Raw genomic sequence first — 27,137 nt, forward strand, 5'->3', positions numbered from 1 at the left:
TGGAGAAGTTTTGGGTCTCCTGATCTCAACACGTTAGTTTCACTCAGATCAGTTCTTCAAGACCCTTGTTTTGAAAATCCTACTTAACTGGTGAGCACTAATGGGTTGGAAGGATAATTATCAGCTTTCACACATCCATGATGATGTAAAGAGCTTTACTGAGCTTTGAGGAAGGCATGTCTTCAGCTTTAGAAGCTTGCATAGTCCTTAATATACTTGCCTAGTATTTACCACCTCCTAATACATGGGTGACTGTAAGGTATTATACAGAACAGCCAAAAATACAAGGCTGAATTTTACTACTTTATTGACAGAAATCTAGAATTAGCCTATAATTAAGATAGTTTTGAGGTGGTGTTTTGCACAATTAGACAATGTACACTTTATCAGCTGCAATTTTAGCTGGTGCTAAATATAGTTGGAAAACCTATTTTATAATGCTTGAGATGATGCAGCAAAGATCTGAACTATTTATTAGGAATTGATGTTTGTGTGTATCTATGTGTGTGTGGCATACCTCAGGAAACATGTAAGACTTTGAAGTAAGGTTGCCACGATGTGTAACTCCAGGATACAGTGTGAATGGTGTACTCCAGACTGTGAAACACAATGGATTGTGAAACAGAAGGGCCTAGGTCTTTGTTTCTAACTCTGAATTATTACAATTATTTAGCCATTTTGTTCCCAGAGTGGATATGGAATGGTAAAGTATAACAGTGAAATACAACACCTGGATATTGGTGAAAAGAGGGTTTTTTTTTGTATTTGTTTATACTATTTTTAGTCATAATTACAGCAAAAGCCAGGAATTCACTAGAAAAATGCAGCCTATTTTGACTTCAAAGTTGGTACCTCCTGGAAAATATATTTGTTCCAAACCTCTGTGTCTTTTTTCATGGCAGTGCTCTTTCTGGGAAGTTCCTTCCTCATCTTGTCATGGCAGTGCTCTTTCTGGGAAGTTCCTTCCTCATCTTGTCTAGCTAGCAAGTTCCTCATCTTTCCAAAGCTCAGCTCAAAGCTACTTCCTCTCTGAAACTACCTCTTATGCTCCCACTATTCTTGAGCCAGACATCAATCTATCTATCTTAGTACCTGTCACACTTTGTGCACTTTTTCATTTATTTATATCTCTCTCCTACTATTATGTGTGCTGAGATCTAGAGTTAGTTGATATTCACAATGGGTCTCATGGTATCCAAGAAGAGGACCTCATGTATAGTAGGTACCGAATGAATAAATAAACATTCCTCTGGAATTCTTCATATTTCCATTCTGGAGGAATACATGTCATTTTTCTCCTCTGAGCTGTGATAAAGACTCTTCTTACTTTTGTTCATTTGTAAAGAAAACAAACTGAGTGGCTGGCCTTCTGTAACCTTGGATGAGACTCAAGCCAATAGAGATAATTAGATTCCATATTTGCCCTACTAATGTCATAGAATCCAGTTCCAACTCTTCTCTCTTCTCATAGATAATTTGAGATGCCTGCAAGTGTTTCCTTTATTCATTCAATAAACATTTATGTGCAACTAGTATTTAGAGTAAAAATAATTATTGATGTCATCTTAGAACATCACTCTAAAAATCTGCCAAGTAGTTGAAAGTCTTGGGCCAGTTTTTATAACTTAATAATTCTGGGAAAAATATTCCCACCTCTGAAACAGAGAAGAGAAGCCTTTAAAATACTCTATAAAAATGTGATTTTTATAAGAAAAGGTAGTTCTTGTATAGTATATATTTTCCATTAAAAGAACTGAAAGATAAAGCATGATGCTTTCTTTTTCGATACCTGTGTCTACTGGATGGAAGCACAACACTTGAAAATTGAAAACTGAACATCAAGGAAACTAGTGTCATTGGTCTTCCTGGAACCCAGAAAATAAGTTATATTTTTCTACATACTAAATTGAGGGCAGCTTAGGTGTTATTAACACAAGCTTTGGTCAATTCTTCTTGGCTTAGTTTCTTGGTTTAAAATAAAATGAAAAAGGGGAGAGGCAAATTTTTTTTCGGAAATTAGGATAATAATAAAAGTATAAAGAATGTAAAAATGTTGACATGTTACCATGTTGATAACAAGAACCTTCTGAATTCTTCCATCAACAAGAATTGATGGAATTTCTTCTATCAATCAATAAAACTTTCATCAATAAGAAAATTAGGTGGTTCCTATATCAATCTAATGTTTGATTGACCAAGGGTATCTCATTACAATTTTTTTCATTTTATTCCTTGGTCTACATCTTCCTTCTCCGAGCCTACCTCCATCTGCCATCTTTCCACTTTTGTGCTGCTGCTCCTACTTGCCACCCCTCTGATTTTCCAAAGCCTTTCTTAAAAATCCAAATTATGTGTTGTACCACTATTTGGCCTTCCACCTCAAAAAGGCATGGTTTTGTAAAGTACCATGCTATAACTTGGGGGGAAAAAACCTCAAACAATTCTAGTTTTCAATTAATACAATACTCATTCAAACAAAAGACAACACCAATTTCTGCCTTAGCATCTGTGGGTCACAGGTATTAGGCGTGCTTTTTGGGTAACCCATTTCACTAAGGAATATAAATTAATTAATCTCATAGAAATCATAAGAATCCTAGTAAAAATATGTATCTATGTTAGTCACCAAAAACCAGTAAGTAAGTAGGTGGTAAAAAACCATGAGGACTGATCAAAAGGATGTGATTGGTGTTTGGTGGATAGTTTCATACACTAAGCAAATGGCTTGAGGTGACCAAACAAAGACCAGAAATAACTTTTAAATAGTTACCTACCTTTTCAGCTAAGTTTTCTGATCTAAGAAGACTTGGTCACATTTAAAAAAATTAAGTTCCTTCAACATTAGAGGATGAAACTCTTCCATCAGTTCCCCAATTATCAAAAAAGTAAAGTTAGAAATGTCATAGTATCCTATCTTAAAAGATTAATCAAAGAGAAAGTGATGTAAAAGATTCACACCTGATTTTAAAGGAACACTTTATTTATAAATGCTTTTCCTATAAAGGGGAGCCAAGAACAGAAAGGAAATGGCAAAATAAGAAGGAAAACAATACCATGATGATTTTCCACCTCCTGCTGAGAGTTTCAATTATTTTGGGGGTTACAATGTAAAAATCCACCACGTTGAACTTTTTACACACCTTCTCTGTGAGAATTGAATTACTGAGGCACAACCAACTGAGGTTGGAATTGTTTATTAGCAAGACCACTACTACTTGCAAAAATCACATAAGGGTGCACTGATGGCTCTAGTGTCTTTTTTATCTTTCCACATCCAGTGATTTCATTTCAAGCCATTTGCTTTGAATACAGATGATAAAAGGTAGCAATTGAAAAACAACAACAGAAATCTGAAATGACCACCACAGGCAATGGGGCAATTGCAAAGAAAATAACCGCAAACCAAAGCAGTAACTTACGGTAGCTACTTTCGCTATCGCTGGCATTAGAAGAAACATGTTCTGCAAGAACAGCACAGCAAATTAAAGAGATACCAAGCATTGAAGAGCAGCCAGAACAGAAAGGAATACACTCATGCAAGGCTACCAGAAATGCGAGCGAAAGGCAAGTAAAAGCCGCAGAGGAGGCTGCATTAAGAAAACTCAGATAAGATAAAGAAGATGAAAACTTTATCTCCATTTTACAGGAACCCGCTGCTTGATTGCTGTTTCTTCTTTTTAGCAAATGAAGAAAGTATCTTTAATTACAAAAAATGCATAATGTCAATTTAGGCGATTAGAAAAATACTATGACCCATTCAAATACCTCTGACTTTCAAGATTTACGTGACAATGACTAGTATGTCTTGACTGAGTGTTTTCTTCACTATAAATTCAGACGCTTCTGGTGTGTAGGCAGTGTTTTCTTGCAGGCTTTTTTATTTCTCAATTTTAGCCTTTAAGAATTTTGCTGGAACGCTGCTCAAATTGCTAATTGATCTCTGGAATCCCTTGAATTTTATTTCTATTTAAATAGTTCCTAAACACATTCTCAGGATGAAAAGGAATTCTTGAAGATCTTTTCTGCTTCAGTGAGTGAGTTGAAAATCTTTGAGGAAGATGTGAGTCACTGAATAATATTTTACCAATCAGCTCAATAGTTCCTTGTTTTTATTTTAGGATTCTTGCTTGGATAGCTATTGAATACTAGTGGCATGGAACAGGCAGGAGATAAATGGCCTGATACATGGTACAGGTTCTGGCTGAAGTATGTTTTTTTTAAATTCATGCTGAATGACTTGCTTGCACAGCAATACTCCAAATTGTTTTTTCATACATAGTTCACCTAACTTAACAGGGATGTGTTGGTTATATGCCAGAATTTGAGCTCTTATTTCTAAAATCATTTTCGCTCATCCATACTGCTTGTTAAGTTATAGATGATACACTCATCAGTCTATGAACTTATTTGTATATTACTTTAATTAAATGAAGAACATGTGACTATTTGATTTCTGAAGCTCACTATAAATAACTTCAGTTTTTAAAAAAGTGACAATCGTTATACATTTTTAGAAAGAGAAAAATAATATATAAAATTATTCTCTAACAATAAAAAAGTGCTTTGATATCATACATTCTTGCCAATTGGATAGAGTAGTTTTAAAGCATGAAACTAATGAAAACTAAAGCATGGGTTAAATTCACACAAATCATTTCTCTTTGTGTTGGTCTGTGATCAGAACTGCATTACTAATTTGGGCACACGTTTTGCAAGTGCAAAGAGGCAATAGGGAAAGAAGTGTGGATGAACCTGTGCAAATCTGTTTTCTGTTACTAAAATGAAAGTCAAGGCACATAATCAATAATACTGCATTTCATGGAGATTATTATCTTAAGTGCCTTGAATTGGGTAAGACAGGGCTTTCTGTTGTTGTTGCGAAGTTTTACTTTTTAAATTTGTTCAACTTTTAAAGAGCAAACATTTGCATATTCTGGATTGAAATGGTGTCCTATTTTTGACACTCCAAAAGCCACTACTTTTTAGTGATATTTATTATTAACAATATATTAAGATGTTTCTTTTCCCTCTCAAATTGAAAGTTTACAAATTCTCTCTGGTGGTGCTTGATGCTGTCCAGATAATGCTGAAATCAATATTTAAACTTCAGCCACTAATTCAGTAAAAATGTTCTATCATATTCCATATAGTAGCTCAAAAATAAAGTTTTCATCTTTAAGATCAGTACTCTTGATCAGATTTTTAAAAATATAAATATCTTTTAAAAACTCTCCAAATGAACAATTTGAATTATGAGGAGTATCAATACTCAGGGTTATAGAAAGCACCCTTGAAAACAAAGTCCAGTTCAATGCAATTTTGTTTTATACAAATAAACAGCTTCTAAAAATATTGCCCATAGCTGTTAATTTAAAACAACAAAACAAAAAAAATTAAACATGTGATACAGTTGCAAAAGACACAAAACTCTGTTCTCATTTCATTGGTGCCTACACAATGGGGTTAGTTATTAAAGAGGAAAAATCATAATGTAGTATATTAAGACACAGGATAATTATTTTTTAATTGCTTAGTGCAATCAGATACAGACTAAATACATGAACAATTAGAAAATGTAAAGGCTTAATATATTTTATTTTTCACTCTATGCTATAAAGTGAAGACCTGATTTTGTAATGTAGCTAATAAGTCACTGATAGGCATATTATTACATATCCAAACTTTAAACATTTCAAGCAGGATCACCGCAAGTCAGAAAAAAAACCAAAGTTAATAACAAATAAATAAATACTCATGGAAGATCAAGTAGCTTAAAATTTGCTTTTAGAGAATGCATGTTCCTTTTGACTACAAAACAGCTCCTTTACTAACAGCAAAGTACAACCCAATTATGAGATTTGACAAGGTCATTAAATATTTCCATGTGAAAAGGCAGAAGAAAGAACATAAAGTACATTTCTATTTTGCTGTTCTAGAACACTTAGCTCACCCTTTCTTTCAACATGGTTTCTTGCTCTATGGAGGTATTAAGCGGCAGAGCAAGTGATGCTATGGTGGGCATCAGGACCATGTTGATAATATCACATGGTCAGAAAGGGATGGTGTTAACTGCGACAGAAGTTAGAGTGCCTGATACATTTTGCTTTTAAATGCTGACATGCAGAACAAAACGATCGAAAGTTACTTTGTAGGAGCATTCACAGCTAGGTAACAAATAAAACTCGTATCTTGTGCATGCTAGGAGTGAAAGGCCCTCAGGAAAAGGAACAAAAGCCAAACTCAAAAGGAAAGGAAAAGAAAAGAAAAGTTACAGTGACCATTCCTGGAAACTTACTCAGAGTCTTTGTTCCATAACCGTCGTCACCTAATCCGGGGATGTCCTGCATGGAAGTCCCCAGAGAGAGCAATGAGAGAGGAAGAACAGCCACGGAAGAGGAAGGAAGAAGTCAGTGGAGTTGAAATGAATACTACCATGACAGACCGTGCTGCCTTAACAATCTGGATCCCATTCTCTCTTCTTTTAAAAAAACTTTCACCCCAAACTCCTTGAGCTGAGATTCAAGAAGGAAATTTCTGATTTGCAGAGCAACTCAAGGTTTAAACAAAAGATTGTAAGAAAAAAAAATTCAGCAAATGCCAATTTTTTGACCATGGTCAATCACGTTGCCACAGAAATGTCCCACTTAAGGAATAAACTTCTCCAAATTTCATAGCAAATTCTAAATGATATCCACCATTACAAGCTCAGTGCTCAGAAAGTGTTTAGTGTTTTGGGGGAGGGAAACAGTGAGCAAATGTGCTAGTAATCAATAAAGATAATTTAATTGTTCCTAACATTCCAAAAAACATATGTGGCAATGGAATCCAATATTTCTTCTCAGAAAATAATTTGTCTCAAGACTTAGAGGGTTGCATGATAGAAAAAGGCAAACCGGACCCAGTCCTGGTCAAAGATAAATGTTGGTTGGGTGCAAGTCCCAGTTTTGGCAAGTCTCTCTCCAATGCCTTCTGCAAAGAAGAGCCATGTGAAAGGAGGGATCCAGACTGTAGTCAGACACTGGTCACAGTAGTAGACCTGCCCTGCCTGCCTGCTGTGTTGTTTGCCTAGGTGTGTGGCGTGGGAGAGCCTACATCCTGCGTGTTGCCTGTGAATTTTTTTTCTCTTATGTTGCATGTGACATTATCTTTCAGAATCTACTTACGTTCAGGATCACTGGTTTCCTGCTCACTCTGCTCCTTGTTCTTGTAGAATGGGAATTTTCGTGAAAAGATGAAGCTCTTTTTACGCTTGTCATTGAATGACTGTGAAGGAGAAAAGGCATGGGGCAAAAACAGGGGACGTCTAATTGTTGTCACACTCATGCTGACAAAACAACTAGTTTGTAAAAGCACAGAGAGCTGTAGTGATGCAAGTGGATAATTCTAAAGTGGTGCCAGAGAGTTCTAAAGGTCGATTTTATTTTCAAGGAGTATAAATTCTGAATGGTGGCACCTTGGAAAAATTGTCTCCTAAGCAAAAGACTGGTTACAGATAAATGGTGATGGAGGGAAAGAGTCTTAAATCAGAAGGAGAAGACCCAGACTTTTTTGTGCTGGCTCTACATCTTGCTAGTTCATCACCTTAGAAAGGGAATTGAATGTCTCTGAACCTCAGTATGTTCATCTGCAAAATGAGGACAATGATAGCAGCTCTTACATTGTGAGACTCACAAAAGACAATGTAAACATAAAGTGCTATACAAATGTCTTATCACCATCAGGTAGAAAACGCTTTATTGGAGAAACTGGTTTTCTTCTTAGTGTCTTGATGTCTTTTAAAATAATTTGAATTTGAGTTACTTCTGTTTAGTTTTAATTAAAACTGCACAAAGAAGTATGTAGATTTATGATATAATTACAGACTTACACATGAATATATAATCATTAGAATATAACATTTTTATTCAAAAGAGATTTTTAACAATAATTTAGCCCCAAGCCCTCATTTTGTAGACAGGGAGCCAGAGGCACAGAGAAGTTGTGTCCTATACTGATATCACAGAGCTAGTTGGTGACAGCCATGAGGCAATCCACCAAAATCTGTTAAAATTGCTGCTAAAGGGGTATTAACTTGATATTAACTTATCAAAGAAAAAATGGCAGTCACTCTAGATTCTGATCAGGTAAAAAAAGTAAGAATGACTGTCTTTAAAATTTTTAACTATTCCATTAGCTTAAATGAGGCTGAATTAAAAATAACACATAGATACATAATATGATACAGGCATTAGAATTTATTCATTCAAGTGGATATCATGTGCTTGCCTAGAAGACTCCCTGAGAAAATTCCATTAATTCCACTGCTGCTGTTCTTATGCAAATGTTTTGTGGGGTTTCTCTTTGGGAAATGTGTTGACAGTCATTTTATAAGTTATTGGCCATGCAGGTCTTACTAATTTCATATTCATATATCATTAAAAAATATGTTTCATCAGATTGACTACTACCCTTGTTTGGCTGATTTGGCTCTGAGGGTCTTTCAGCTGCTGAAAAAATTAAAATCACTCCCCAAGGATCAAGATTTGTTACCACACAGCTATTGAAATGAAGGTGCCAAAGACTCTGAAGGTAATTTGAAAACAGGTATTCAAAAACATTTTTGGCAATGGAAGCTGTTAGGAATAAATGTAGAGCAGCAAGGTGACCCTTAGAAGGAAAGGACACTTGTTTGGATGTGCGCTTTTGTCCCATTGCTGGGAATGAGTCCTGTGCCCTTATGGATTTGAAGCTTGACAAAATGGTATAAATAACTTATCTTCTTTGTATACTCATACATTCCCATATCAAATATCCATTTTGGTAACCATGTTCATTTAGGAAACATTAAAGTACTGAAATGTTGGTGCTGTCACTCGGTAAGTAATTCGTTACTTTTTTAGGTAGTAGAAACTTTCAGCAAAGTAGTAGAGCTCAATTGTATGCCCATTAATAAGGTTTTATGAAAAATAATGAACCAAATAATAATTTCTGAAATTAGGGGACATATACTTTACATTCAAGTACTAAAATTACATTCTCAGAGGGAAAAGAGGTATCACTTCAGAATTTATTACTCTGCTGACAGCACCTATGTTCAATATAGTTTTATCATCAATTGTAATTTAGGGTTGGTGTCCAAAAACAAGGTTGAGAACTGCCCCCAAATTTTCCCAGTTAAAAATGATAGTCCTTAAAAGAATACTAAATATTCTTGCATCACTCCAGTTTCATGCCACTTTTACATTTCAAGCATATTTAAACTCCAGTAACTGAAAATAAAAGAAAAAAAATCATGTAAGAATTAATGGCATGTGATACTGCAAGGTATGTTAGACATTTAACTTCAACATCACCAATGACTTGTCATGCAAAAAAAAAAAAATTACACATTTTCATGCAAATACAAAACAATGCCAAGAGGAGTAAAGCCTGGGGTGAAAATGTAGACAGAGAGGGACAATGCAGAAGGCTTTGAGGGCCCAAAATGGGGCTGCATGCAAGCCACATCATTTAAATGGTCTCAAGGGTCAAAGGAATATGAAAATGTGTTATCTGTGATTAATTCTTTTATGTTTCAAAGCAAGGACTATAATGTGTTAACATTTCCCAAGTATGAAAATGTTGTGTATCATGAATCATCTGATTGGGACATAATACTACTAAGCATCACACTTTTCAAAAGAACAGAAAATACACAATAATACTTTAAGAATAAAAGTATCTAACATGTCAGTCTTATTAGCAAAAGCCATTTCAGATTGGAATTAAAGAGAAGGGAATGGAAGTATTGGTGGTTACATTTCCTTACATTTGTGGACAAAAAAACCAAATCACAACTTCAGTTCACATTCACAGACTTAAAAGTCACATGTTTAGGATCTTAGCTAAACATTTCAACTATAAGAGACTATATGTGGTTTATAATGCTTTAACAGTATTATTTATTTTTTATTAGACATGTGTAATACCATTATATAAGCTTTTTTGCTGCTGTAATTTTTTTTCTTTTAATATAGAAAATGAAAATCTGTTACACGAGTGCTAGGTGAGAATAATAAATTAGCAATTCTACTATTTGTAGAACACATTGTTCTGAAGCAACTGATGGCTGATTTACAGCTCTATTCTCAATTATACTTGATCAATGATATTCTTTGTGTCTCTAGTGACAGTATCTTAGCTCTAGATCCATTGCTTTCATAGCAGGAAACATCTTTAAATAGAGACTTTGAAAATACCAATCAAATGTGGCATGGGGCAAGCTGGCAAATCTAAGAATTCTATTTTGGAATTTGACCTAAAATGTTGAGTTCTAACTATTAAAGATGATAAAACAATAACTAACATTTATTGAGCGCTTATGTGCCACATTTGGTTCCAAAAGCTCTACATGAGTTAATCTCCATGCTAACTTCATGAAGTTAGTACCATCATTATTCCCATATTACAGAAGAGGAATCTGAAGTGTATAAATCTTCTATTACTTGCCCCAGAGTCACACAATTGGTGAGCAGAGAAGTCAGAAATTGAATTTGCAAATATTCCTGGTTGCAAATATCACTGTTTTTAAGAGCATGACAAGTTTCTGCAACTTAAGCCTGCTTCAAGTTTATATTTAAAATTATTAGTGCTTGACTCTCTTAAGTGATATCACAGTGTGTTCTTCCCACAGCTTGATGCTTGAAGATTATTTATTTAAATCATCAGATGCTATTGGATTCAACAACATCATTTTGGTTATCCTGTTACAATTTTTGTGATATTCATTCATATTTTTTGGACTTTCTTCAATTTTTCTTTTTATGATAATGTAAAAAAGGAAAGAATTTAAGTGTGACAGGCCATGAATGGCAATTAAAAGGTAATTGCCCATTAACTGGCAAATCTGTGGAAACAAAGGTAAATTGTGGTTGCTTAGGGCTGGGGATAGTGGGCACAGAGATTGGGAAGTGGCAGCCAAGGTTTTTTTTAGGGGAGATAAAATGTTATACAATTAGATTGCAGTGATGGTGGCATAACTCTATGAATATACTAGAAAACATTGAGTTGTATACTGTGAGTGAATTGTATACTATGTGAATTATATAAAGCCATTTCTTTTTAAAAAAGGACCCTCTCCCCAATCTCACAGTATGGACTGAGAAGAAACAATTGTAGCAGGTTTCTAATTTTATTTGGTGTAAATAATTTTTATCTTTAATTGAATGAGAGTAAACCACTCATTCCAACCCTTGCAGTCAATTAGATCTACGTGTCTTTTGTTTATCTGATTTTGTTTTGTCTCTGTTAAATGAATACCTTTCATGTTGTGACAGACATTAGAACACCCATACTAGGAGTCACTATTACTCAGAAGTCTCCATGTTGTTAGGTCAAATGGCATGAAATTGCCCAGCCTGACCCTGCGATGTAATGGCATTGGTGAACTGGCTTAAGATAAAATACATGCTTCATGAAAGAAGGAAACAAAACAAAAAACTCAAATTATTTTCCTACTCAAATCTCATGTTTTTAAACACACATGAGTGAATCTTGACATATTTTATCTTTCTCATCCAGAAAACCTTAAAACTAGGGACATGTTTTACTTTTTCTCCTCATCTTCCTGTTCTTATTTCTCAAGCTTTAAAAAAGTTTCATAGTTCTAAAATGTCATCTTAGTAATACGAGTGTTCTCTGGGCAGAATTTAGGTTTAAATTTATACTGAGCTCAGATACGTCTTTTCTGTGACCTCCTTATTGTTTTATACATGCTATTTTCCTCTCCTTGTTTCTCCTCTAAAATAATTGTGTTCCCCTGGGAAAGTTGTTACTGTACATTTGGGCCACTACTTTGTATTATACAAATCTTATTTTCACACACATAAAAAGAGAACTTTGAAAACAAGTGAGGTAAAAGAACAAGTAATAATGTAACAAAGAGGGGTTAAGGGAAAGATAAGAGTTGGCTTGAGATATATCTGCTTACAGAAATGTGTCTATGTGAATGCACGTATACGTGTGTCTATAACATTGCCTAATTAAAAAAAGATTACTTTTGCAAACCTAATGAACTAATGGATGTAGGCATTGAGTATCAGTAGCTGCTACAATCACAAAGAGACAGTCAGATGTTTCATGCCTTCTGATAAAAGAATAAAATATTACTACAAGGTAGTCTTGAAAACCTCTATTTACTCCCAAAACAAAACTCCCTCAAATGAATCAGAATCTAACCAAACCTCTGGATTGAACTACCAGTTTACAGCAACAAAGAGGACAGAGAAACATGGTAATTCATACTATAAAAATGCAATCAGTAAAATCCGAAATGTGGGAAGCTCTACAAGACAAACTATCTTCTGTACTAAGAAAAATTCTTCTGCCTTGGGATCCTGTTGATCTGTGACCTTACCCCCAACCCTGTGCTCTCTGAAACATGTGCTGTATCCACTCAGGGTTGAATGGATTAAGGGCGGTGCAAGATGTGCTTTGTTAAACAGATGCTTGAAGGCAGCATGTTCGTTAAGAGTCATCACCACTCCCTAATCTCAAGTACCCAGGGACACAAACACTGCGGAAGGCCGCAGGGTCCTCTGCCTAGGAAAACCAGAGAACTTTGTTCACTTGTTTATCTGCTGACCTTCCCTCCACTATTGTCCTGTGACCCTGCCAAATCCCCCTCTGCGAGAAACACCCAAGAATGATCAATAAAAAAGAAAAAAAAAAAAAAAAAAAAAAAGACAAACTATCTGATTTCATCTACATAAAATTGCAAGAAACCAATAAAAAATGGCAGGAAAACATATAGATCAGAAGAAACTTTGAGAAGGATCAACCAGTTACAATGTATAGACTTCATTTTGATCTTGATTCAAACAAACAAATTATAAAACGAAACAAAGCAACAATTACAACAACCAAACCCATTTGTGATACTTATGAGCCAATTTGGCCCTGAAAAAATACTGGATACTTGTTGATCCACTAATTGTCAATTTTTATGTGTAATAATGGCATTATGGTCATGCCATATTGCAATATTACGAGCTGAAAAAATCTGATGCATTGGATTGCTTCAAATTAATATGGGAGGGATGTAGTACTTATGTACCCCCTGAGTATATTGTGAAGGTAGATCTGTAAAGAAGCCTCGAACTTCACTTAACAGGTTTATTGCTGGTTGTGATACAGGGATGACAATTCTGAAACCATTTGGTGTGTGCTGTAGGGTTGAGCAAATGAGTAAACACATGGATGTTGTTGGGAACCAGGGTTGTCACTGTGAAAGAAAGGTGAGATACAAACGTGGTATGGAGGAAGGAGAGGAAGACTCTTAAGATGGTGACCAGTAATTAGAGGCATGAGATATAAACTTAGGATTTTCTAAAAAGTTTTATTTCTTCTCTATCCATTAAAGGAGCTTAGATGTAATGATACCCTAACAGCAAAATGCACATTCAGTACTCAGATTTTGTCTTCTGGATGCCATTTTCCACAAAAGAACCTAGAATGTTTTAGAGAAATGGCTGATTCCAAGGCTGGAGCAGAGAAAGTATAAGGTGAGTCTGAAACATTTCGTGGGGCTAGAAAGTAAGCAGTATTAAATATAAACATGACACCAAACACAAAACAAATAAACAAAACCTAAAATGAATGGTAGCATATGAAAAGACACAAACAAAACCTGGATAATTTGAATATTAAAATGAATAACGACAGTAATAAAGTATAACACATTCAATTAAAAAAATGAGTTCACTCTGATTACCAAAAATACATAAATTATGTAACTAAAAATGGGATAAAAGAAAAGCTCTTCTTTAGAGTATGACTAATAATTATAGAAGGAAGGATAAAGTCAGGAAATCACCATTTTGTAATCATCATTATAATAGTCAAGTTAGGGAAGAATCATCTGTGGATGCTTAAAGCATTGGTTGAAAGTTTGTTGGGGAATAGGATATTTATCTCTTCCCAGATTATTTAATTATTAAAAAGAGGGGAAAAGATACCTTTATAGTGGAAAAATCTGGTAAATATCACCTTAATCAAGTGATCAAAATTAGCATCACCAAATTGTGGGACAACATGACACCATGGGCCTCCTGATGGAAAACACTGAGAAGTACACAACATCACTTCTGTAGTATTTCTGCCAAATATGTCAATGTCATGAAAACTATAAAATATGTCAATGTCATGAAAACCATAAAAACTAAGGAATCATTCTAGATTAAAGGAGATAAGGAAATAGGACCAACAGAATGCAATGTGTAGTCCTGAGTCAGAAAAATATAAAGTCATATTTTCTACAACTTTCTCTCAATTCAGTGGATTATACCAACATGAGTTGGTAATTGTTGAAGCTTAGTAATAGGTAAAATATATTCATAATTCTACTTTTTCTACTTTTTATATGTTTTAAAATTTTCAAAATAAGGATAAGAAAAAAGATGAATTGTAAAGCACTTAATGCAATGCCTTAAAAATACTTAATAAAAGTAGCTAATAGCAGGAAAAATGTTTCCTTTTTATAGTTATTTTTCTGTTTTTTTTTTTTTTTGTTGTTACTACTTCAAATCTAACACCAGGAATAAAAACAATTCCAACTCGCATGAAGCACAAGGGGCTACTTGTACCTAGAAATAAGAAAAAGAAGCAGATCAGAAAAGTAGGGAAAAATCAAATCCCAACGACTATCACTTGTAGCCTAGTGAAGGCTGAGAACTGGGTTCATTATTTATGAAACTGTGGGAGCTAATCCTCTTTTGATCTCAAAAATGAAATTCAATTTAGAGTTCTTTGCTTAGGAAGAAATCAAAATCACAAGATGCCAATCATTCTAATTAAGTTCTGTGAAATGGAATCCCAGATGAAACCTGTTTTATTTTTCCCCCATTTATGTTATTTCTAAGACTGATCATGCTAAATAAAAGCACATCACTCAGCAGTCTAAGTTGGGGAGGCTCAATTCCAGTAAAAAGCTCAGTAACCAAAGGGCATAGAGACCAAGCCCAGTATAGCTAAGGAGTAGCTGAAATTATATGCTGGATTTTACGATGACTCTAATGCATATAGTAAGTAGGATGTTTTCCTTAACGTTGAGGCCCAAGACATCTACAGCATCACTTTGTCTGAGATGTCATACTTATTTCTCCCAAGGAAATAGAGACCTTCTCTTCTCTCTCATCTTGCACCCTTCTCCAGCCACCACTCAGATCTTTCTGCTTCTCCTTACAGCAAAACTCCTCCAAAGTCATCCCTTCTTCTCTTCCCTTCTGAACTTACGTCAATCACACTTCAAATATCGTAACATCATCTACACCAGAGGTCAGTGACCTGTGGCCCATGAACCAATCCAGCCCACTATGTGTTTCTGTAAATAAGGTTTTATTCAAGGATAACCATGCTCATTCCATAGGTACTACCTATGACTAGTGCTACAGCAGCAGAATTGAGTATTTGCAGCAAAGATCAGATGGCCTGCAAAGCCTAAAATATTTACTCTCTGGCCCGTTACAGAAAAAGTTTTCTGGCTACTTATCTAAACCACTTTATTCAGGGCCACCAATGAACTTCATGTTGCCCAATCAAATGTTGATTCTCAGGTCTCATCTTACTCTGTTGATCTTCCCATTAGACATAGTTCATCATATCTTTCTTCCTGAAACGCTTGCTTCCTTGAACTCTGGTACACCTCCACATTTTCATTGTCATCCTACCCCATATAGCATTTGTCCTCAGTCTGTTTTGCTGGATCCCTCTTCATCTTTCTGGTCTTTAAAAATTGGGGGTATTTGGACTCAGTTTTTGAGTCTCCTCTCCCTCCCTCCCCAGCTAGGAGCTTTCCCTGTCTCCAGCTTGAAACTTTCCCAGAGTTCCAGACTCATATATCCAATTAATTGCCTACTCACTATCTTTACTTAGATATCTAATACATAGTCTTCAAACCAAACACGTGGTCTTCTCCACAAACCCTCAACAAGCAAATAAACACCAAGCAAGCAAACAAAAACCTTGGTCCTCCCTCAGTCTTCTTCAACTTGGGAAATTCTAACTCTTCCAATTACCCAGGCTGCAAACTTGCAGGGACGCCTCTCTTTCTCTCACACCCCACATCCAATTGGTTAATAAATCCTGTGTTCTCAGCTTTAAAATACACCCATAATCTGACCACCTCTCACCATCTCCACCACTACTACCCCAGTCCAAGTCACCACCATCTCTTGCCTGGAGCATGATATTAACCTCAGCTGGTGTTCCTGCTTCCACCTATTCCTGCTGCACTTTATTCTCCTTACAGCAGCCAGGGTGATCATTTAAAATTGTAATTCAGATCATGTCATTCTGCTCGAGATCCTCCAGTGACTTCCCACCTCATTCAGAATAAAACCCAAAATGTACAACATGGCTGGAAAGGCTCTCCATAATCCAGCTCTAGCTACCACTTTGATCTCCTCTGCCACTGTGCCTTCTTTGCCTCACTGTCCTCCTGCCACATTGGCCTTGTTGCTTTTCCTTGAATCCTTAAATTCAAGATTTCCTTGAATCTTGATTCAGGGACTTTGCTCTTGCTATTCCCTCTGCTTGTAATCTTCTTCCCTTAGAAGGCTGATTCCTCACATCGTTCAGAGTTCTACTCACATATTCCCCCTTATCAGTGAGGCTTTTTCTGACAGGCCTGTCTAAAATTGTGCTGGCCCTATTACTATTTGCCTTCCTTTGTCTTTTCTTTCCTTCCTTCCTTCCCTCCTTCCTTCCTTCCTTCCTTCCTTCCTTCCTTCCTTCCTTCCTTCCTTCCTTCCTTCCTTCCTTTCTCTTTCAACATTTATCACCATCTGCCTACATACACATTTGTTTATTTTCTGTTTTCCCCATGGAAATGTAAACTCCCTGAAAATAAGAAATGTGTTTTCATCCACTGCCATCTCTCTGGTGCCTTAGAACATGTACATATAGTATATACTCAATAAATATTTGTTGAATGAATACATGCTCCAACTCCTTTTGTGTTTCCCCACATTCTGGCCTTTATTGCTATTTTTTATCTTTTACTTGACTGTCTTCTACTAAACTGTAGACTGGCTCCTTAAGTAAAGTGCTTATTTTTACTTCATTTACTGATTATTTTCAATATCTCCCTAACCTAGTACCTGGCAGAAAGTCTGCTAGTGAATAAACAAATCAATGATCAATGCAGAAACTGGCTTATTTGTAAAAAAGTGGGAGGATTTTCAAGTTGACCAATTATTTATCATGTATGGAGCTGTTCTTAGGGAGGGACTTTAACAATAATAGAACTGTCAACTAGGACCTGGAGAAGCTGAACAAATAATATTCAATCTAAAGAGAATGTGATGTTTTCCAGTGTTAAGCAATAAAGCCAAGGTATCAAAGCAGAATGTTTCTGTGTACTCAAACCCCATGTCTCCTATGACTGTCTACCATAAATCCTTGTCTGGTTTTATGAACTAAAGAGACCTGATCTTGCCTCATTAGAGTCTGCCTACTGTGGCTCCTGCCACCTGGCCGCTGTGGATTAAAGACCTGTCACATCATCAAGCTGCTCTGGCAGGTATTACAGGAACTCAGAGCTGAAGCAAATAAAACTGCTATTTGAGTTTCACTTTAAGTCCTAATTATTTATAGACTAACCAAAATGAATTGTACTGATAATTACCATTTTTAAAAACAGTATTGAATAGAAGTTTCATATTAACCAGAAACACTCAACTAAATGGCACACTAGATTATTTCTTGTAAACCCGCAAATTTAGTTTATGCCAGCTCCACCACCATCCCAGGATGCAGGAGCTGTCCTAGCTCTATTCCCAAATTACTCCTCTGCCGGGCTCTTAGGTACTTACTTGAGGCTATTTCAGAAACAGTGACTGACTCTACGTCCCACAAGATGAAGGAACAACTACCATGTTTATGGCTGTTTTTTAGGTTGAACTGCCTATTTCTTTTTTTTTTTTTTTACATAATATCCTCAAATTTGTATGGATTTTTTAGTTAAAACAAATGATTCCTGTCAACCTTGCCCCAGACTGCAGAGACACCCAGTTCACCATCCTTAGCCCTTAGTGATGAGGTGAGAACTCTAAAGGCTTCTAGGTGGAGCTCCCTGCCTACCAGTGCCTATGTTTGAAAAGGATGTCTCCTGAAGTTGAGCAGGGCACAGACTATGTGGCAGCCTTGTACTACCATAAAGAAAAGGAATTTTATTGCAAGGATACTAGAAAATCTCATCAAATCTGAGGAACTGTAGAACAACCAAATGAGACAGGCCACATGCAGCTAAACCACATGAAGAACTAGAATAGAAGATTCAAATGCAATCAGGACACTCACTCTATCTCCTGGAGTGTTTGCTTTATTTTTCTCTCCCTACTGATCAGACCCTTTTACATGGTGGCAAACACAGCTACCACTGAATCCTAAGCTCCCTTTCTTATAGTTTCTAAACCAGTGAGTGACTCTAGCACTCTTTGGGTTCAAGCTAAAAAATCTCAGGGAAGATCTCTGATGTGCTCAGAACGGATTAGATGTTCAGCTCTGTGTCATCTAATTATGACAGTGGTGGCAGTGGGCAGGGTCTATGTGGACATAAAAATTACTTCGCCGTGGTAGATGTGTGTGTCTGTTGGAGTGGGGGAGGTATAGGGAGAGGTATTCTCCAAAGAATGACATGCTATTATCAGAAAAACCTGAGACATCAAGCAGAGAATACAGTGAGTGCTTGCCATGCTTTTGTTTATCTACTTCAGAATTGTAATTGACAAAAACAATCTAATTTTGGACTGCCCTTCCACTCCACCTCATGCTTATCCTGCTGAAGTACTCTATCTATCTTCAAAACTGAGCTTAAGGGTCATCTCATTTTCTCAACTTGAAGTTGAGTTAGTATCCTTCTCTAAGTTGTCACAGAACTCTATATACCTGTTTTTACCCATACCATAGTACTTATGACATATTATTCTCTGTCTGCTGCTATTAAAGGGGAAGATTGGTGAGGTTAGAAATTGTCGTACCCATTTATTAACATAGTTATAATAACTATGGCTCTCTCCAAAACAATATTTCCAGCTTAGGCTGCTTTCCTGAACCTCACTCTCATAAGTCCAACCTCTCACTCATGCCCACCTAGATGTCCCATAGCTAAAACTGCTTCAACAAATGCTCTGGAGCAACTTGGGAAAGAATAAACTTTGACTCAATTCATACCAAACACCAAAATTATTAAGGGATAGATTACAGATCTAAACACACAGGCTTAAACTGTACAATTTCTAGAAGAAAACATACAATATACTTATAATTTGAGGTAGGCAAAGATTTATGGATAGAATGTAAAAAGCACAAATGATAAATAAAAAAGTTGTTAAACTGGACTTCAGCCCAAGTTAAAAATTTCTGTTCTTCAAAAGAAGTCATTTAAAAAATGAAAAGACAAGTCACAAAGTGGGAAACAATGTTTGCAATATATATATCTGAAAAGTTTTTATTCAAAGTATTTTTAAAGTCCTACAATTGAACAATAAATAGAAAAACTAATAAAAAATGAGCTAGAGACTTGACTGGATATTTAACATAAGATATATATATATATAAGTGATCAGAAAGCATATGAAAAACATCATTAGTCATCGGGGAGATGCAAATTAAAGCCAAAGTTCACTTGATACCCACCAGAGTAGCTAAAATTAAAGACTGACAATACTAAGTGTTAATAAGACATGGAGCCCTTGCAACTCTCATTTAAATTGGTGGGAATGCAACATGATACAGTTACTTTGAAAAATAGTTTGGTATCTTCTTGTAAATGTAATCATATAACTAATGTATGACTTCGAAATTCACTCCTAGAAAATTACCTAACAGAAAAACATATGTCCACAAAAAGGTATCTTTACAAGACTGTTCACAATTACCTCAAACTGGAAACTACCCTAATATCCATCAACAGGTAAATTAATACATTGCGGTATATTCATACAGTGAAATGCTACTCAACAATAAAAAGGACTGAACTATTGATGCAGGAAACAACATGGATGAACCATAAAAGCATTATAGAAGGCAGACACAAAAGAATACAGATAGATAATTCCAATGACTGTAAGTCCAAGAACAGGCAAAACTAAGCTATGGTGGTAGAAATCAAATCAGTGGAAGAGTTAGGAAGGATGTCTAATCCATATATTATCATGGTTGTAACCATGACACCTCCCAAAACTGTATTTCCAGCCCATGCTAGTCTCCTAAATATGTATAGATTAATCTTCTATATCTTGTCTCAGGAGGTGGTTTTAGAAACTCTTTTCTCTTTGTCCATCTCACGAACACTTAGCATTTTTAAGATTATGCTTAGGTGTTCTACCCAATGTTGTCACAGTGAATGCCACTTATTTTTATATATTTCTCTCCTATCACATTATGATCTAATAGCAGGTAACATGTTACTTTCATTTTGGTATCTCTGGGATTTAGAGCATGACAGGTACTCAATACTCACTGAATGAATGCAGGAACCAAAATGTTGAGCAATGATTTCTACTATGAGTATGGAGAGAAAATGTGGGCAAAGCAAAACAAAACAAACACAACAAAATAACTGAACATCTGATGAAAGAGGGGAGAAGTAATGGAAGAATAAGAACCATACCGGCTGGGCGTGGTGGCTCATGCCTGTAATCCCAGCACTTTGGGAGGCCAAGGTAGGTGGATCACCTGAGCTCAGGAATTCGACACCAGCCTGATCAATATGGCAAAACCCCGAAAAATACAAAAATTAGCTGGGTGTGGTGGCATGTGCCTGTAGTCCCAGCTACTCAGGAGGCTGAGACAGGAGAATTGCTTGAACCTGAGAGGCGGAGGATGCGGTGAGCCGAGATCACACCATTGCACTCCAGCCTGGGCAACACAGAGAGACTTCGTCTCAAAAAAAAAAAAAACAAAAAAAAAAAACACGAAAAACAAAACAAAACCCACATAGTTTCTTTTTATTGCATTTCTCTGCAGTTATCTCAGATTTGTCTTTTTTTCATGAATTTAATCTCATAATTCTTATGCTCAATGATCTCATTTACTTCTAGCTGCCTTTTATTACTAGTAATAAAAATGAGGTGGCTTAGCTATTTGCTTGTATGCATTTTTTCATAGTGTCACATTTTCAGCTCTATCTATTGTCCACAATTCAATAATGGAAAACTTTTAAAGATTTCCAGTAGCATTAATAACTCCAATAAAATCTACCATTTAATTTTTCTTTTCTAACTTTTTTCCCAATTAACCTTTACTCCCTTTCCTAACTAAAAGCTTAATTTATTTAAAAAAAAAAACAACAACTTTTTTCCATTAACAAATGGAAGCTTCCCTTTTTAGAAAAAATTCAAAGGGAATTGAGGAAAAAGTTATCATCTTATTACAGAGATACAAATATCCCTTAGTATTATTTCTTCATTTTAAAAAAAATGTATCCTGTTTAAATTTAGTTGTACTATACTTTTCTATATAATTTTAATTCCGATTTTTAAGTTTACTATTTCACATAATGAAGTGTTATGGGCATAGACTTTGGAATTTGGCTGTATGACTTTAGAAATATTATTTAATCTCTGAGCCTCAGTTTTAGGTATTTAAATGTGATAACATATTGATAGCTCTCACCGTAGTTGCTGACACTATAGTTCAATAAATAGAAGCCAATTTTAATAGTAATAGACACACTTTCCCAATTATTAGAAAATCTTTAGAAGCATCAGTTTTAATGAACATATAACAATGAAATGAAATTAAAACTCAGTAACATAAAGGAATTTGGAAAATTCTCAAATGTATGGAAATTAAGCAACACTCTCCTAACTAACCAATGGATCAAAGAAGAAATCACAAGAGAAAATGAAACTACTTTTAGATGAATGAGAATGAAGACACAAGATACCAAAATTTATAGGATGTAGCTAACACTGTACTTAGAGAAAAACTTATAGCCATATATGTCTATACTAAAAAAAGATCCAAAGGAATAATCTAATCTTCTACGTGAAGATACTGGAAAAGTAAGACCAAACTAAACCTAAAGCAAGGAGAAAAAAAAAACAATAATAAATATTAGAACAGAAATTAATGAAACAGAGAATTTTAAAAATTGATAAAAATTAACAAAACAAAGTGGGGAAGAAAAATCTTTTTTTTTTTTTTTTGCAAAGATTGATGAAATTGATTAACCTTAGCTAGACTGACCAAGAAAACAAAGATTTACATTGCAAACATTAGGAATAAAAGAAGAGATATTATTATTGACCTTACACAAATAAGATTTAAAAGGGAATACTATGAACAATTATATGCCAGTAAATTAGCTAACTTAGATAAGATGGACTAATTCCTAGAAAGACACAAACTACCAAAATTGAATCAAGAAAACATTAAAACGCAGAATAGACCTATAACAAGTAAAGAGATTGAATCGGTGATTTAAAAAATTATCCACACAGAAGCCCATGCCTAGATGGCTTTCCTGGTGAATTCTACTAAACACCATTTAAAAAAGAATGAAAGCCAATTCTCACAAAGTTTTCTAAAAGATAGAAGAGGAGACATTTCCCAACTTATTCTATGAGGCCAGTATTACCTAGATACCAAAATTTGACAAAGATATCACGAGAAAAGAAGACTACAAACCAAGGCGTCTTATAAACATAATGACAAAATAGTATTTCAAGTGAATTTACTGCAGTGGCTTAACATTCCTATGTTGTTTGTTGTTTTCCATTTTCTTTGTAGTCTATATTGCAATGAATATACCATTCAGTGCATTTTGGATTATTTTCTTGGGATAGATTTCTAAAGGTTAAATTATTGAGTTAAAAATTATGAATAGTTTAAAAGTTTTGACACACTGCCAAATTGCTTTCAAATAATCTGTACTAATTGACATTTCCACCAGCAACCATTTATTCGTAATTAATAACTGGTCCCAAGAATGTATCATGATTGCTTTTTTTTCCCCTTTCAACACCCTCTACACTCTCCGTATTGCCTCCTTATAAGGTAAGTCTTCCTGCCCTCGAACATCAGACTCAAAGTTCTTCTGTTTGGGACTCGGACTGGCTCTCCTTGCTCCTCAGCTTGCAGACTACCTATTGGGGTATCTTGTGATCTTGTGAGTTAATACATAATAAACTCCCATATATATATATTATATATATAATATCATATATATGTTTCCTCTACTAATAGGATATATATATTTCCTCCACTAATAGGATATATATATATATATATATCCTATTAGTTCTGTCCCTCCAGAGAACTCTGACTAATACGACAGTCAAGAGCTCTGCTTAATTCCTTTTGCTGGTAGAATAACCTCCCTATCTTGCTCCCTATTCTACTTGGTGAATAATGATCTATTCTTTAATATTTAGCTCACATGTCCCCTCTTGCTTGCATATCCTCCCCTCCATAGCAGAACTTATCCTGCCTTCCTCATGCCCCTTCGGTACTTTGCATGCACTGTCACATTGCCTTAGTAACTTAGAAATCTCTGTCATTGAATTGTGAGGTTCTTTAGTATTGTAGCTCCAGTTCCTAGCACAATGCCTGGATTATGCATGTGTTCAGTATATATTTGGTGCATGAATAAATGGATGTAAGTATCTAGGACGGAGGATCCTAGAGTAATTAGGCAAGCCTTCTAACAAGGTGCCGTCATTCTGAACACAGGGCTTTGGCAGACTAGGTTTAGTATTAATTTATTTGCTAGGATTCAAAGTATTCCAGCATGGATATGAACATGACCTTAAATTGGGAATATGAGAGAAGTATCAGAGAATCAAATCCCAAAGATGATGTTGTTGCACTGTATTATCCACCACAGCTACATTTCTTCCAACATCCATCCTGCCTTGCAAACATCAAACTTTGTGTGGTCACTGGGTCATAGGTCCAGTTTTTGGAAAAAACTGAAACAGCTTTCTTCAGGTTCATTAAAGCTGATGGAGCTTTTATGCTACTGTCAGCTAGGGGGGTTATTTGTTCATTTATTTATTTAGTTATTTTATTTACTAATTAAGTTATAATTATTATTCCTTTATTAATAAATTTATTTATTGAATGCCTGTATGTCCCACTATGTGTCAAGGCTTCCACTGAGCCCTTAGCAATTTTGTCTTCATTTAGATATTCATGTTTGGAACTAGTGCAAGAGATGATAAAATTTAATAATAGATTCTGAAAGTGTCATTTTCTTTGCCAATTTGTGCATCATTCTGTGTGGTAGATTCCACAGGAAATTGCCAGCTTTGTGACTCCTATTAATTATTTCATAAGCCTAAAATTGTATAGGATTTCATCATTAAATTTCAAAATACTATGGCTTATACTACAACTCAAAGGGTCAGAAAGCAAAACAAAACTAAGTAAAGAAGAAAAAACCTTTATTCCCTACTTTGCTCACTTTAAAGTTATTCTCACCAATTGGACATGTTGAAATTATTTTTAAATTCCCATATGTTAGATAGAGAAATGGGGCTCAGAACATACGTTGTTGGTCACATTGCTAATTTCTTGATTTCTATTTTTTTTCTGTTTTTCTTTTCTTTTTTTTTTTTTTTTTTTTTGATATTTTCTAAAATTCAAAGGTCCTTGTCAATGCCTAGAGAGCTACCTAATCCCTCACAATATGGCTGTCAGCCCACAATGGCCACAGTAGGTTATAGGAGCAAGCACTGGCAGGAAAAGCTCTAGGGTCCATAGATGGAAGTCCGACTAACTGATCAGTGTTGGGCAGGGAGAATGGCTTTCAGGATCCGGTGAAGCCCACCAATGTCCACAGGGAGCCAAGAATCAGACTGAGAATGAGGAGACCTGGTTCTCCAGTGCAACTTGAACAAGTCATTAATATATCTGGGCCTGTTTCTTCATATATAAAAGACAGTGCATAGACCAGTTGATCGCTGAGGATCTCTGAGGTTTCTTTCATCTCTACCATTCTCAAATCCTGAAACCTCATTCAAGGTCAAGCTAAAAGATAAATTCCGTTTTTCCCTTTTCTATTTTAGCATTCTCTAAATGCATTGCTAATTGAGGGTATTATTTTGTTCCTGTGATTGTTTCCCCCCAAATCCAGAGACTGACATAACAGTTAATAAAATCCTAATGTGAGTGAAAATTCTGTCTGGGTTATCTTTAATGAATTTAATTGAGCACCCACTAAGTACATATCACCACATTAGGCCCCTTCTCTGACTATCCTGATCCTTTCCTTCCTTTAACCACAGTTACTCAGTTTGGACTTAAGGGTTCTCTAATTGCTCTACTGATGCTAGTTTTTTGTTTCATCTTCAGCTTAACCCTGTAAGGAGCAGGATCTTATCTTAAAATTTTCTTTTGCACTCTTCAAGGTACCCCAGAATAATGTGTGGAACCAAATAGATAAAAAGTACTTGTCAATAATAATAGCATTTGTTGATAACATTTGTTAAATGCTTACTCATATAGCGGATACTTTTGTAAGTGCTTTACATGGATTAATCATTCTAAGTGCTTTCCACGTATCAACTCCTATTAAGTGACTACAAATAGTGTTCACAACTTATACATAAGGAAACTGAGCTAGAGAAAGGGTGAGTCACTTGCCTAAGGGTTTACACAACTAGGAGTCACGAGCCAAGATTCATACCCAAGCAGTTTGGCTCCAGAGTTGAGCTCTTATCTATTATATGATACTACCTTTTCTGTGATTGCTTGCAAAGATTCCAAGTGTGCATTCTACTCTGCTCTCAGTGGATAGCCACAATAACTACTGCTGAGAACTTCTCCAGGCAAATTACTTCCTATAAAATTTTATACCTTATTTCTAAAATATAATCTCTCTCTATTTTTTTCAAGTGATTCAAGCAATGAGATTTTGGTGATCAATCCCCAAGGGCTATGACACCACTGAATACTTTTGATGGGTATGAAGTAATATGCTCATTTGCAGGGAGCATGTCTCTCCTCAATTTCATTTCTTCACTCCCAGGAATGCCACTTCTTCTGTAGCTTTCCTAAGGGCTCCTCTCCTCTTCTGGTAATCTCTCAGACAAGTCTTTACTGGCTGGTCTTACATACCTATCCTAAAGGTTATGTGACTCCATGGGGCTGGCCAAAACCTATAAGCTGATTTACCCTTACCTGTGTAAGGAAATTACTCTCACTGAGATCCATACATTGATTACACCAATTTAAAGTTACAGGATCCCCATTCTTTTTCTGTTTCCATTGCTGTCTCCCCAGTACTTCTGAAGTTACTCATTTCTCATGAACTTTCTCTTGTTAGAAGGCTTTCCTAATTACTGTAGATAATTAGGAAATAATTATCAGATAGTTACATCCATTTATGCATGTACCTAATATATTCTGAGCACATGAATAATCCAGGCACTGTGCTAGGAACTGGGGCTACAATAAGCTCTAAAAAAACCTCACAATTTAATGACAGAGATTTCTAAGTTACTAAGGCAATGTGACAGTGCACGCAAAGTACTCAAGGGGCATGAAGAAGGCAGGATAAGTTCTGCTATGGAGGGGAGGATAGGCAAGCAAGAGGGGACATGTGAGCTAAATATTAAAGAATAGACCATTATTCACCAAGTAGAATAGGGAGCAAGATAGGGAGGTTATTCTACCAGCAAAAGGAATTAAGCAGAGCTCTTGACTGTTGTATTGGTCAGAGTTCTCTGGAGTGACAGAACTAATTAGGATATATATATTTATACACACACACACACACACCCATTTATATATATATATATAGATCTAATAGGATATATATATACACACACACACATATATTATTAAGTATTAACTTACAAGGTCACAAGGTCTCACAATAAGGCATCTGCAAGCTGAGGAGAAAGGAGAGCCAGTCCAAGTCCCAAAACTGAAGAACTTGGAGTCCAATGTTCAAGGGTAGGAAGCATCCGGCATGGGAGAAGGATGTGGGCTGGGAGGCTAGACCAGTCTAGTCTTTTCACATTTTTCTGCCTGCTTTATATTCTAGCCATGCTGGCAGCTGATTAGATGGTACCCACCCAGATTAAGGGTGGGTCTGCCTTTCCCAGCCCACTGACTCAAATGTTAATCTCCTTTGGCAACACCCTCACAGATACATCCAGGATCAATAG

General features: G+C 35.7%; 1 protein-coding gene and 1 long non-coding RNA gene across 39 annotated transcripts in view; one reads left to right on the forward strand and one right to left on the reverse strand.

The window, feature by feature from the left end:
• The window catches only part of LOC107967372 (uncharacterized), a 283,858-nt gene that overhangs the window by 188,050 nt on the left and 68,671 nt on the right, over nt 1-27,137 (forward strand). The gene's annotated exons all lie outside the window — the stretch shown is intronic.
• Nucleotides 1-27,137, reverse strand: part of DLG2 (discs large MAGUK scaffold protein 2) — a 2,168,441-nt gene that overhangs the window by 21,758 nt on the left and 2,119,546 nt on the right. For 25 of the 38 annotated variants that reach the window (XM_063783328.1, XM_009423838.5, XM_054661591.2 and 22 more), the window contains one exon: nt 7,164-7,263. In XM_063783328.1, the coding sequence (XP_063639398.1) occupies nt 7,164-7,263 (100 nt within the window). Of the gene's footprint in view, nt 1-6,295; nt 6,342-7,163; nt 7,264-27,137 lie in introns of all 38 variants that reach the window. The other 13 variants (XM_063783330.1, XM_063783332.1, XM_063783324.1 and 10 more) reach the window with 1 other exon arrangement.

The sequence above is a fragment of the Pan troglodytes genome, chromosome 9 (assembly GCF_028858775.2).
Source record: "Pan troglodytes isolate AG18354 chromosome 9, NHGRI_mPanTro3-v2.0_pri, whole genome shotgun sequence".
Classification (NCBI taxonomy): domain Eukaryota; kingdom Metazoa; phylum Chordata; class Mammalia; order Primates; family Hominidae; genus Pan; species Pan troglodytes.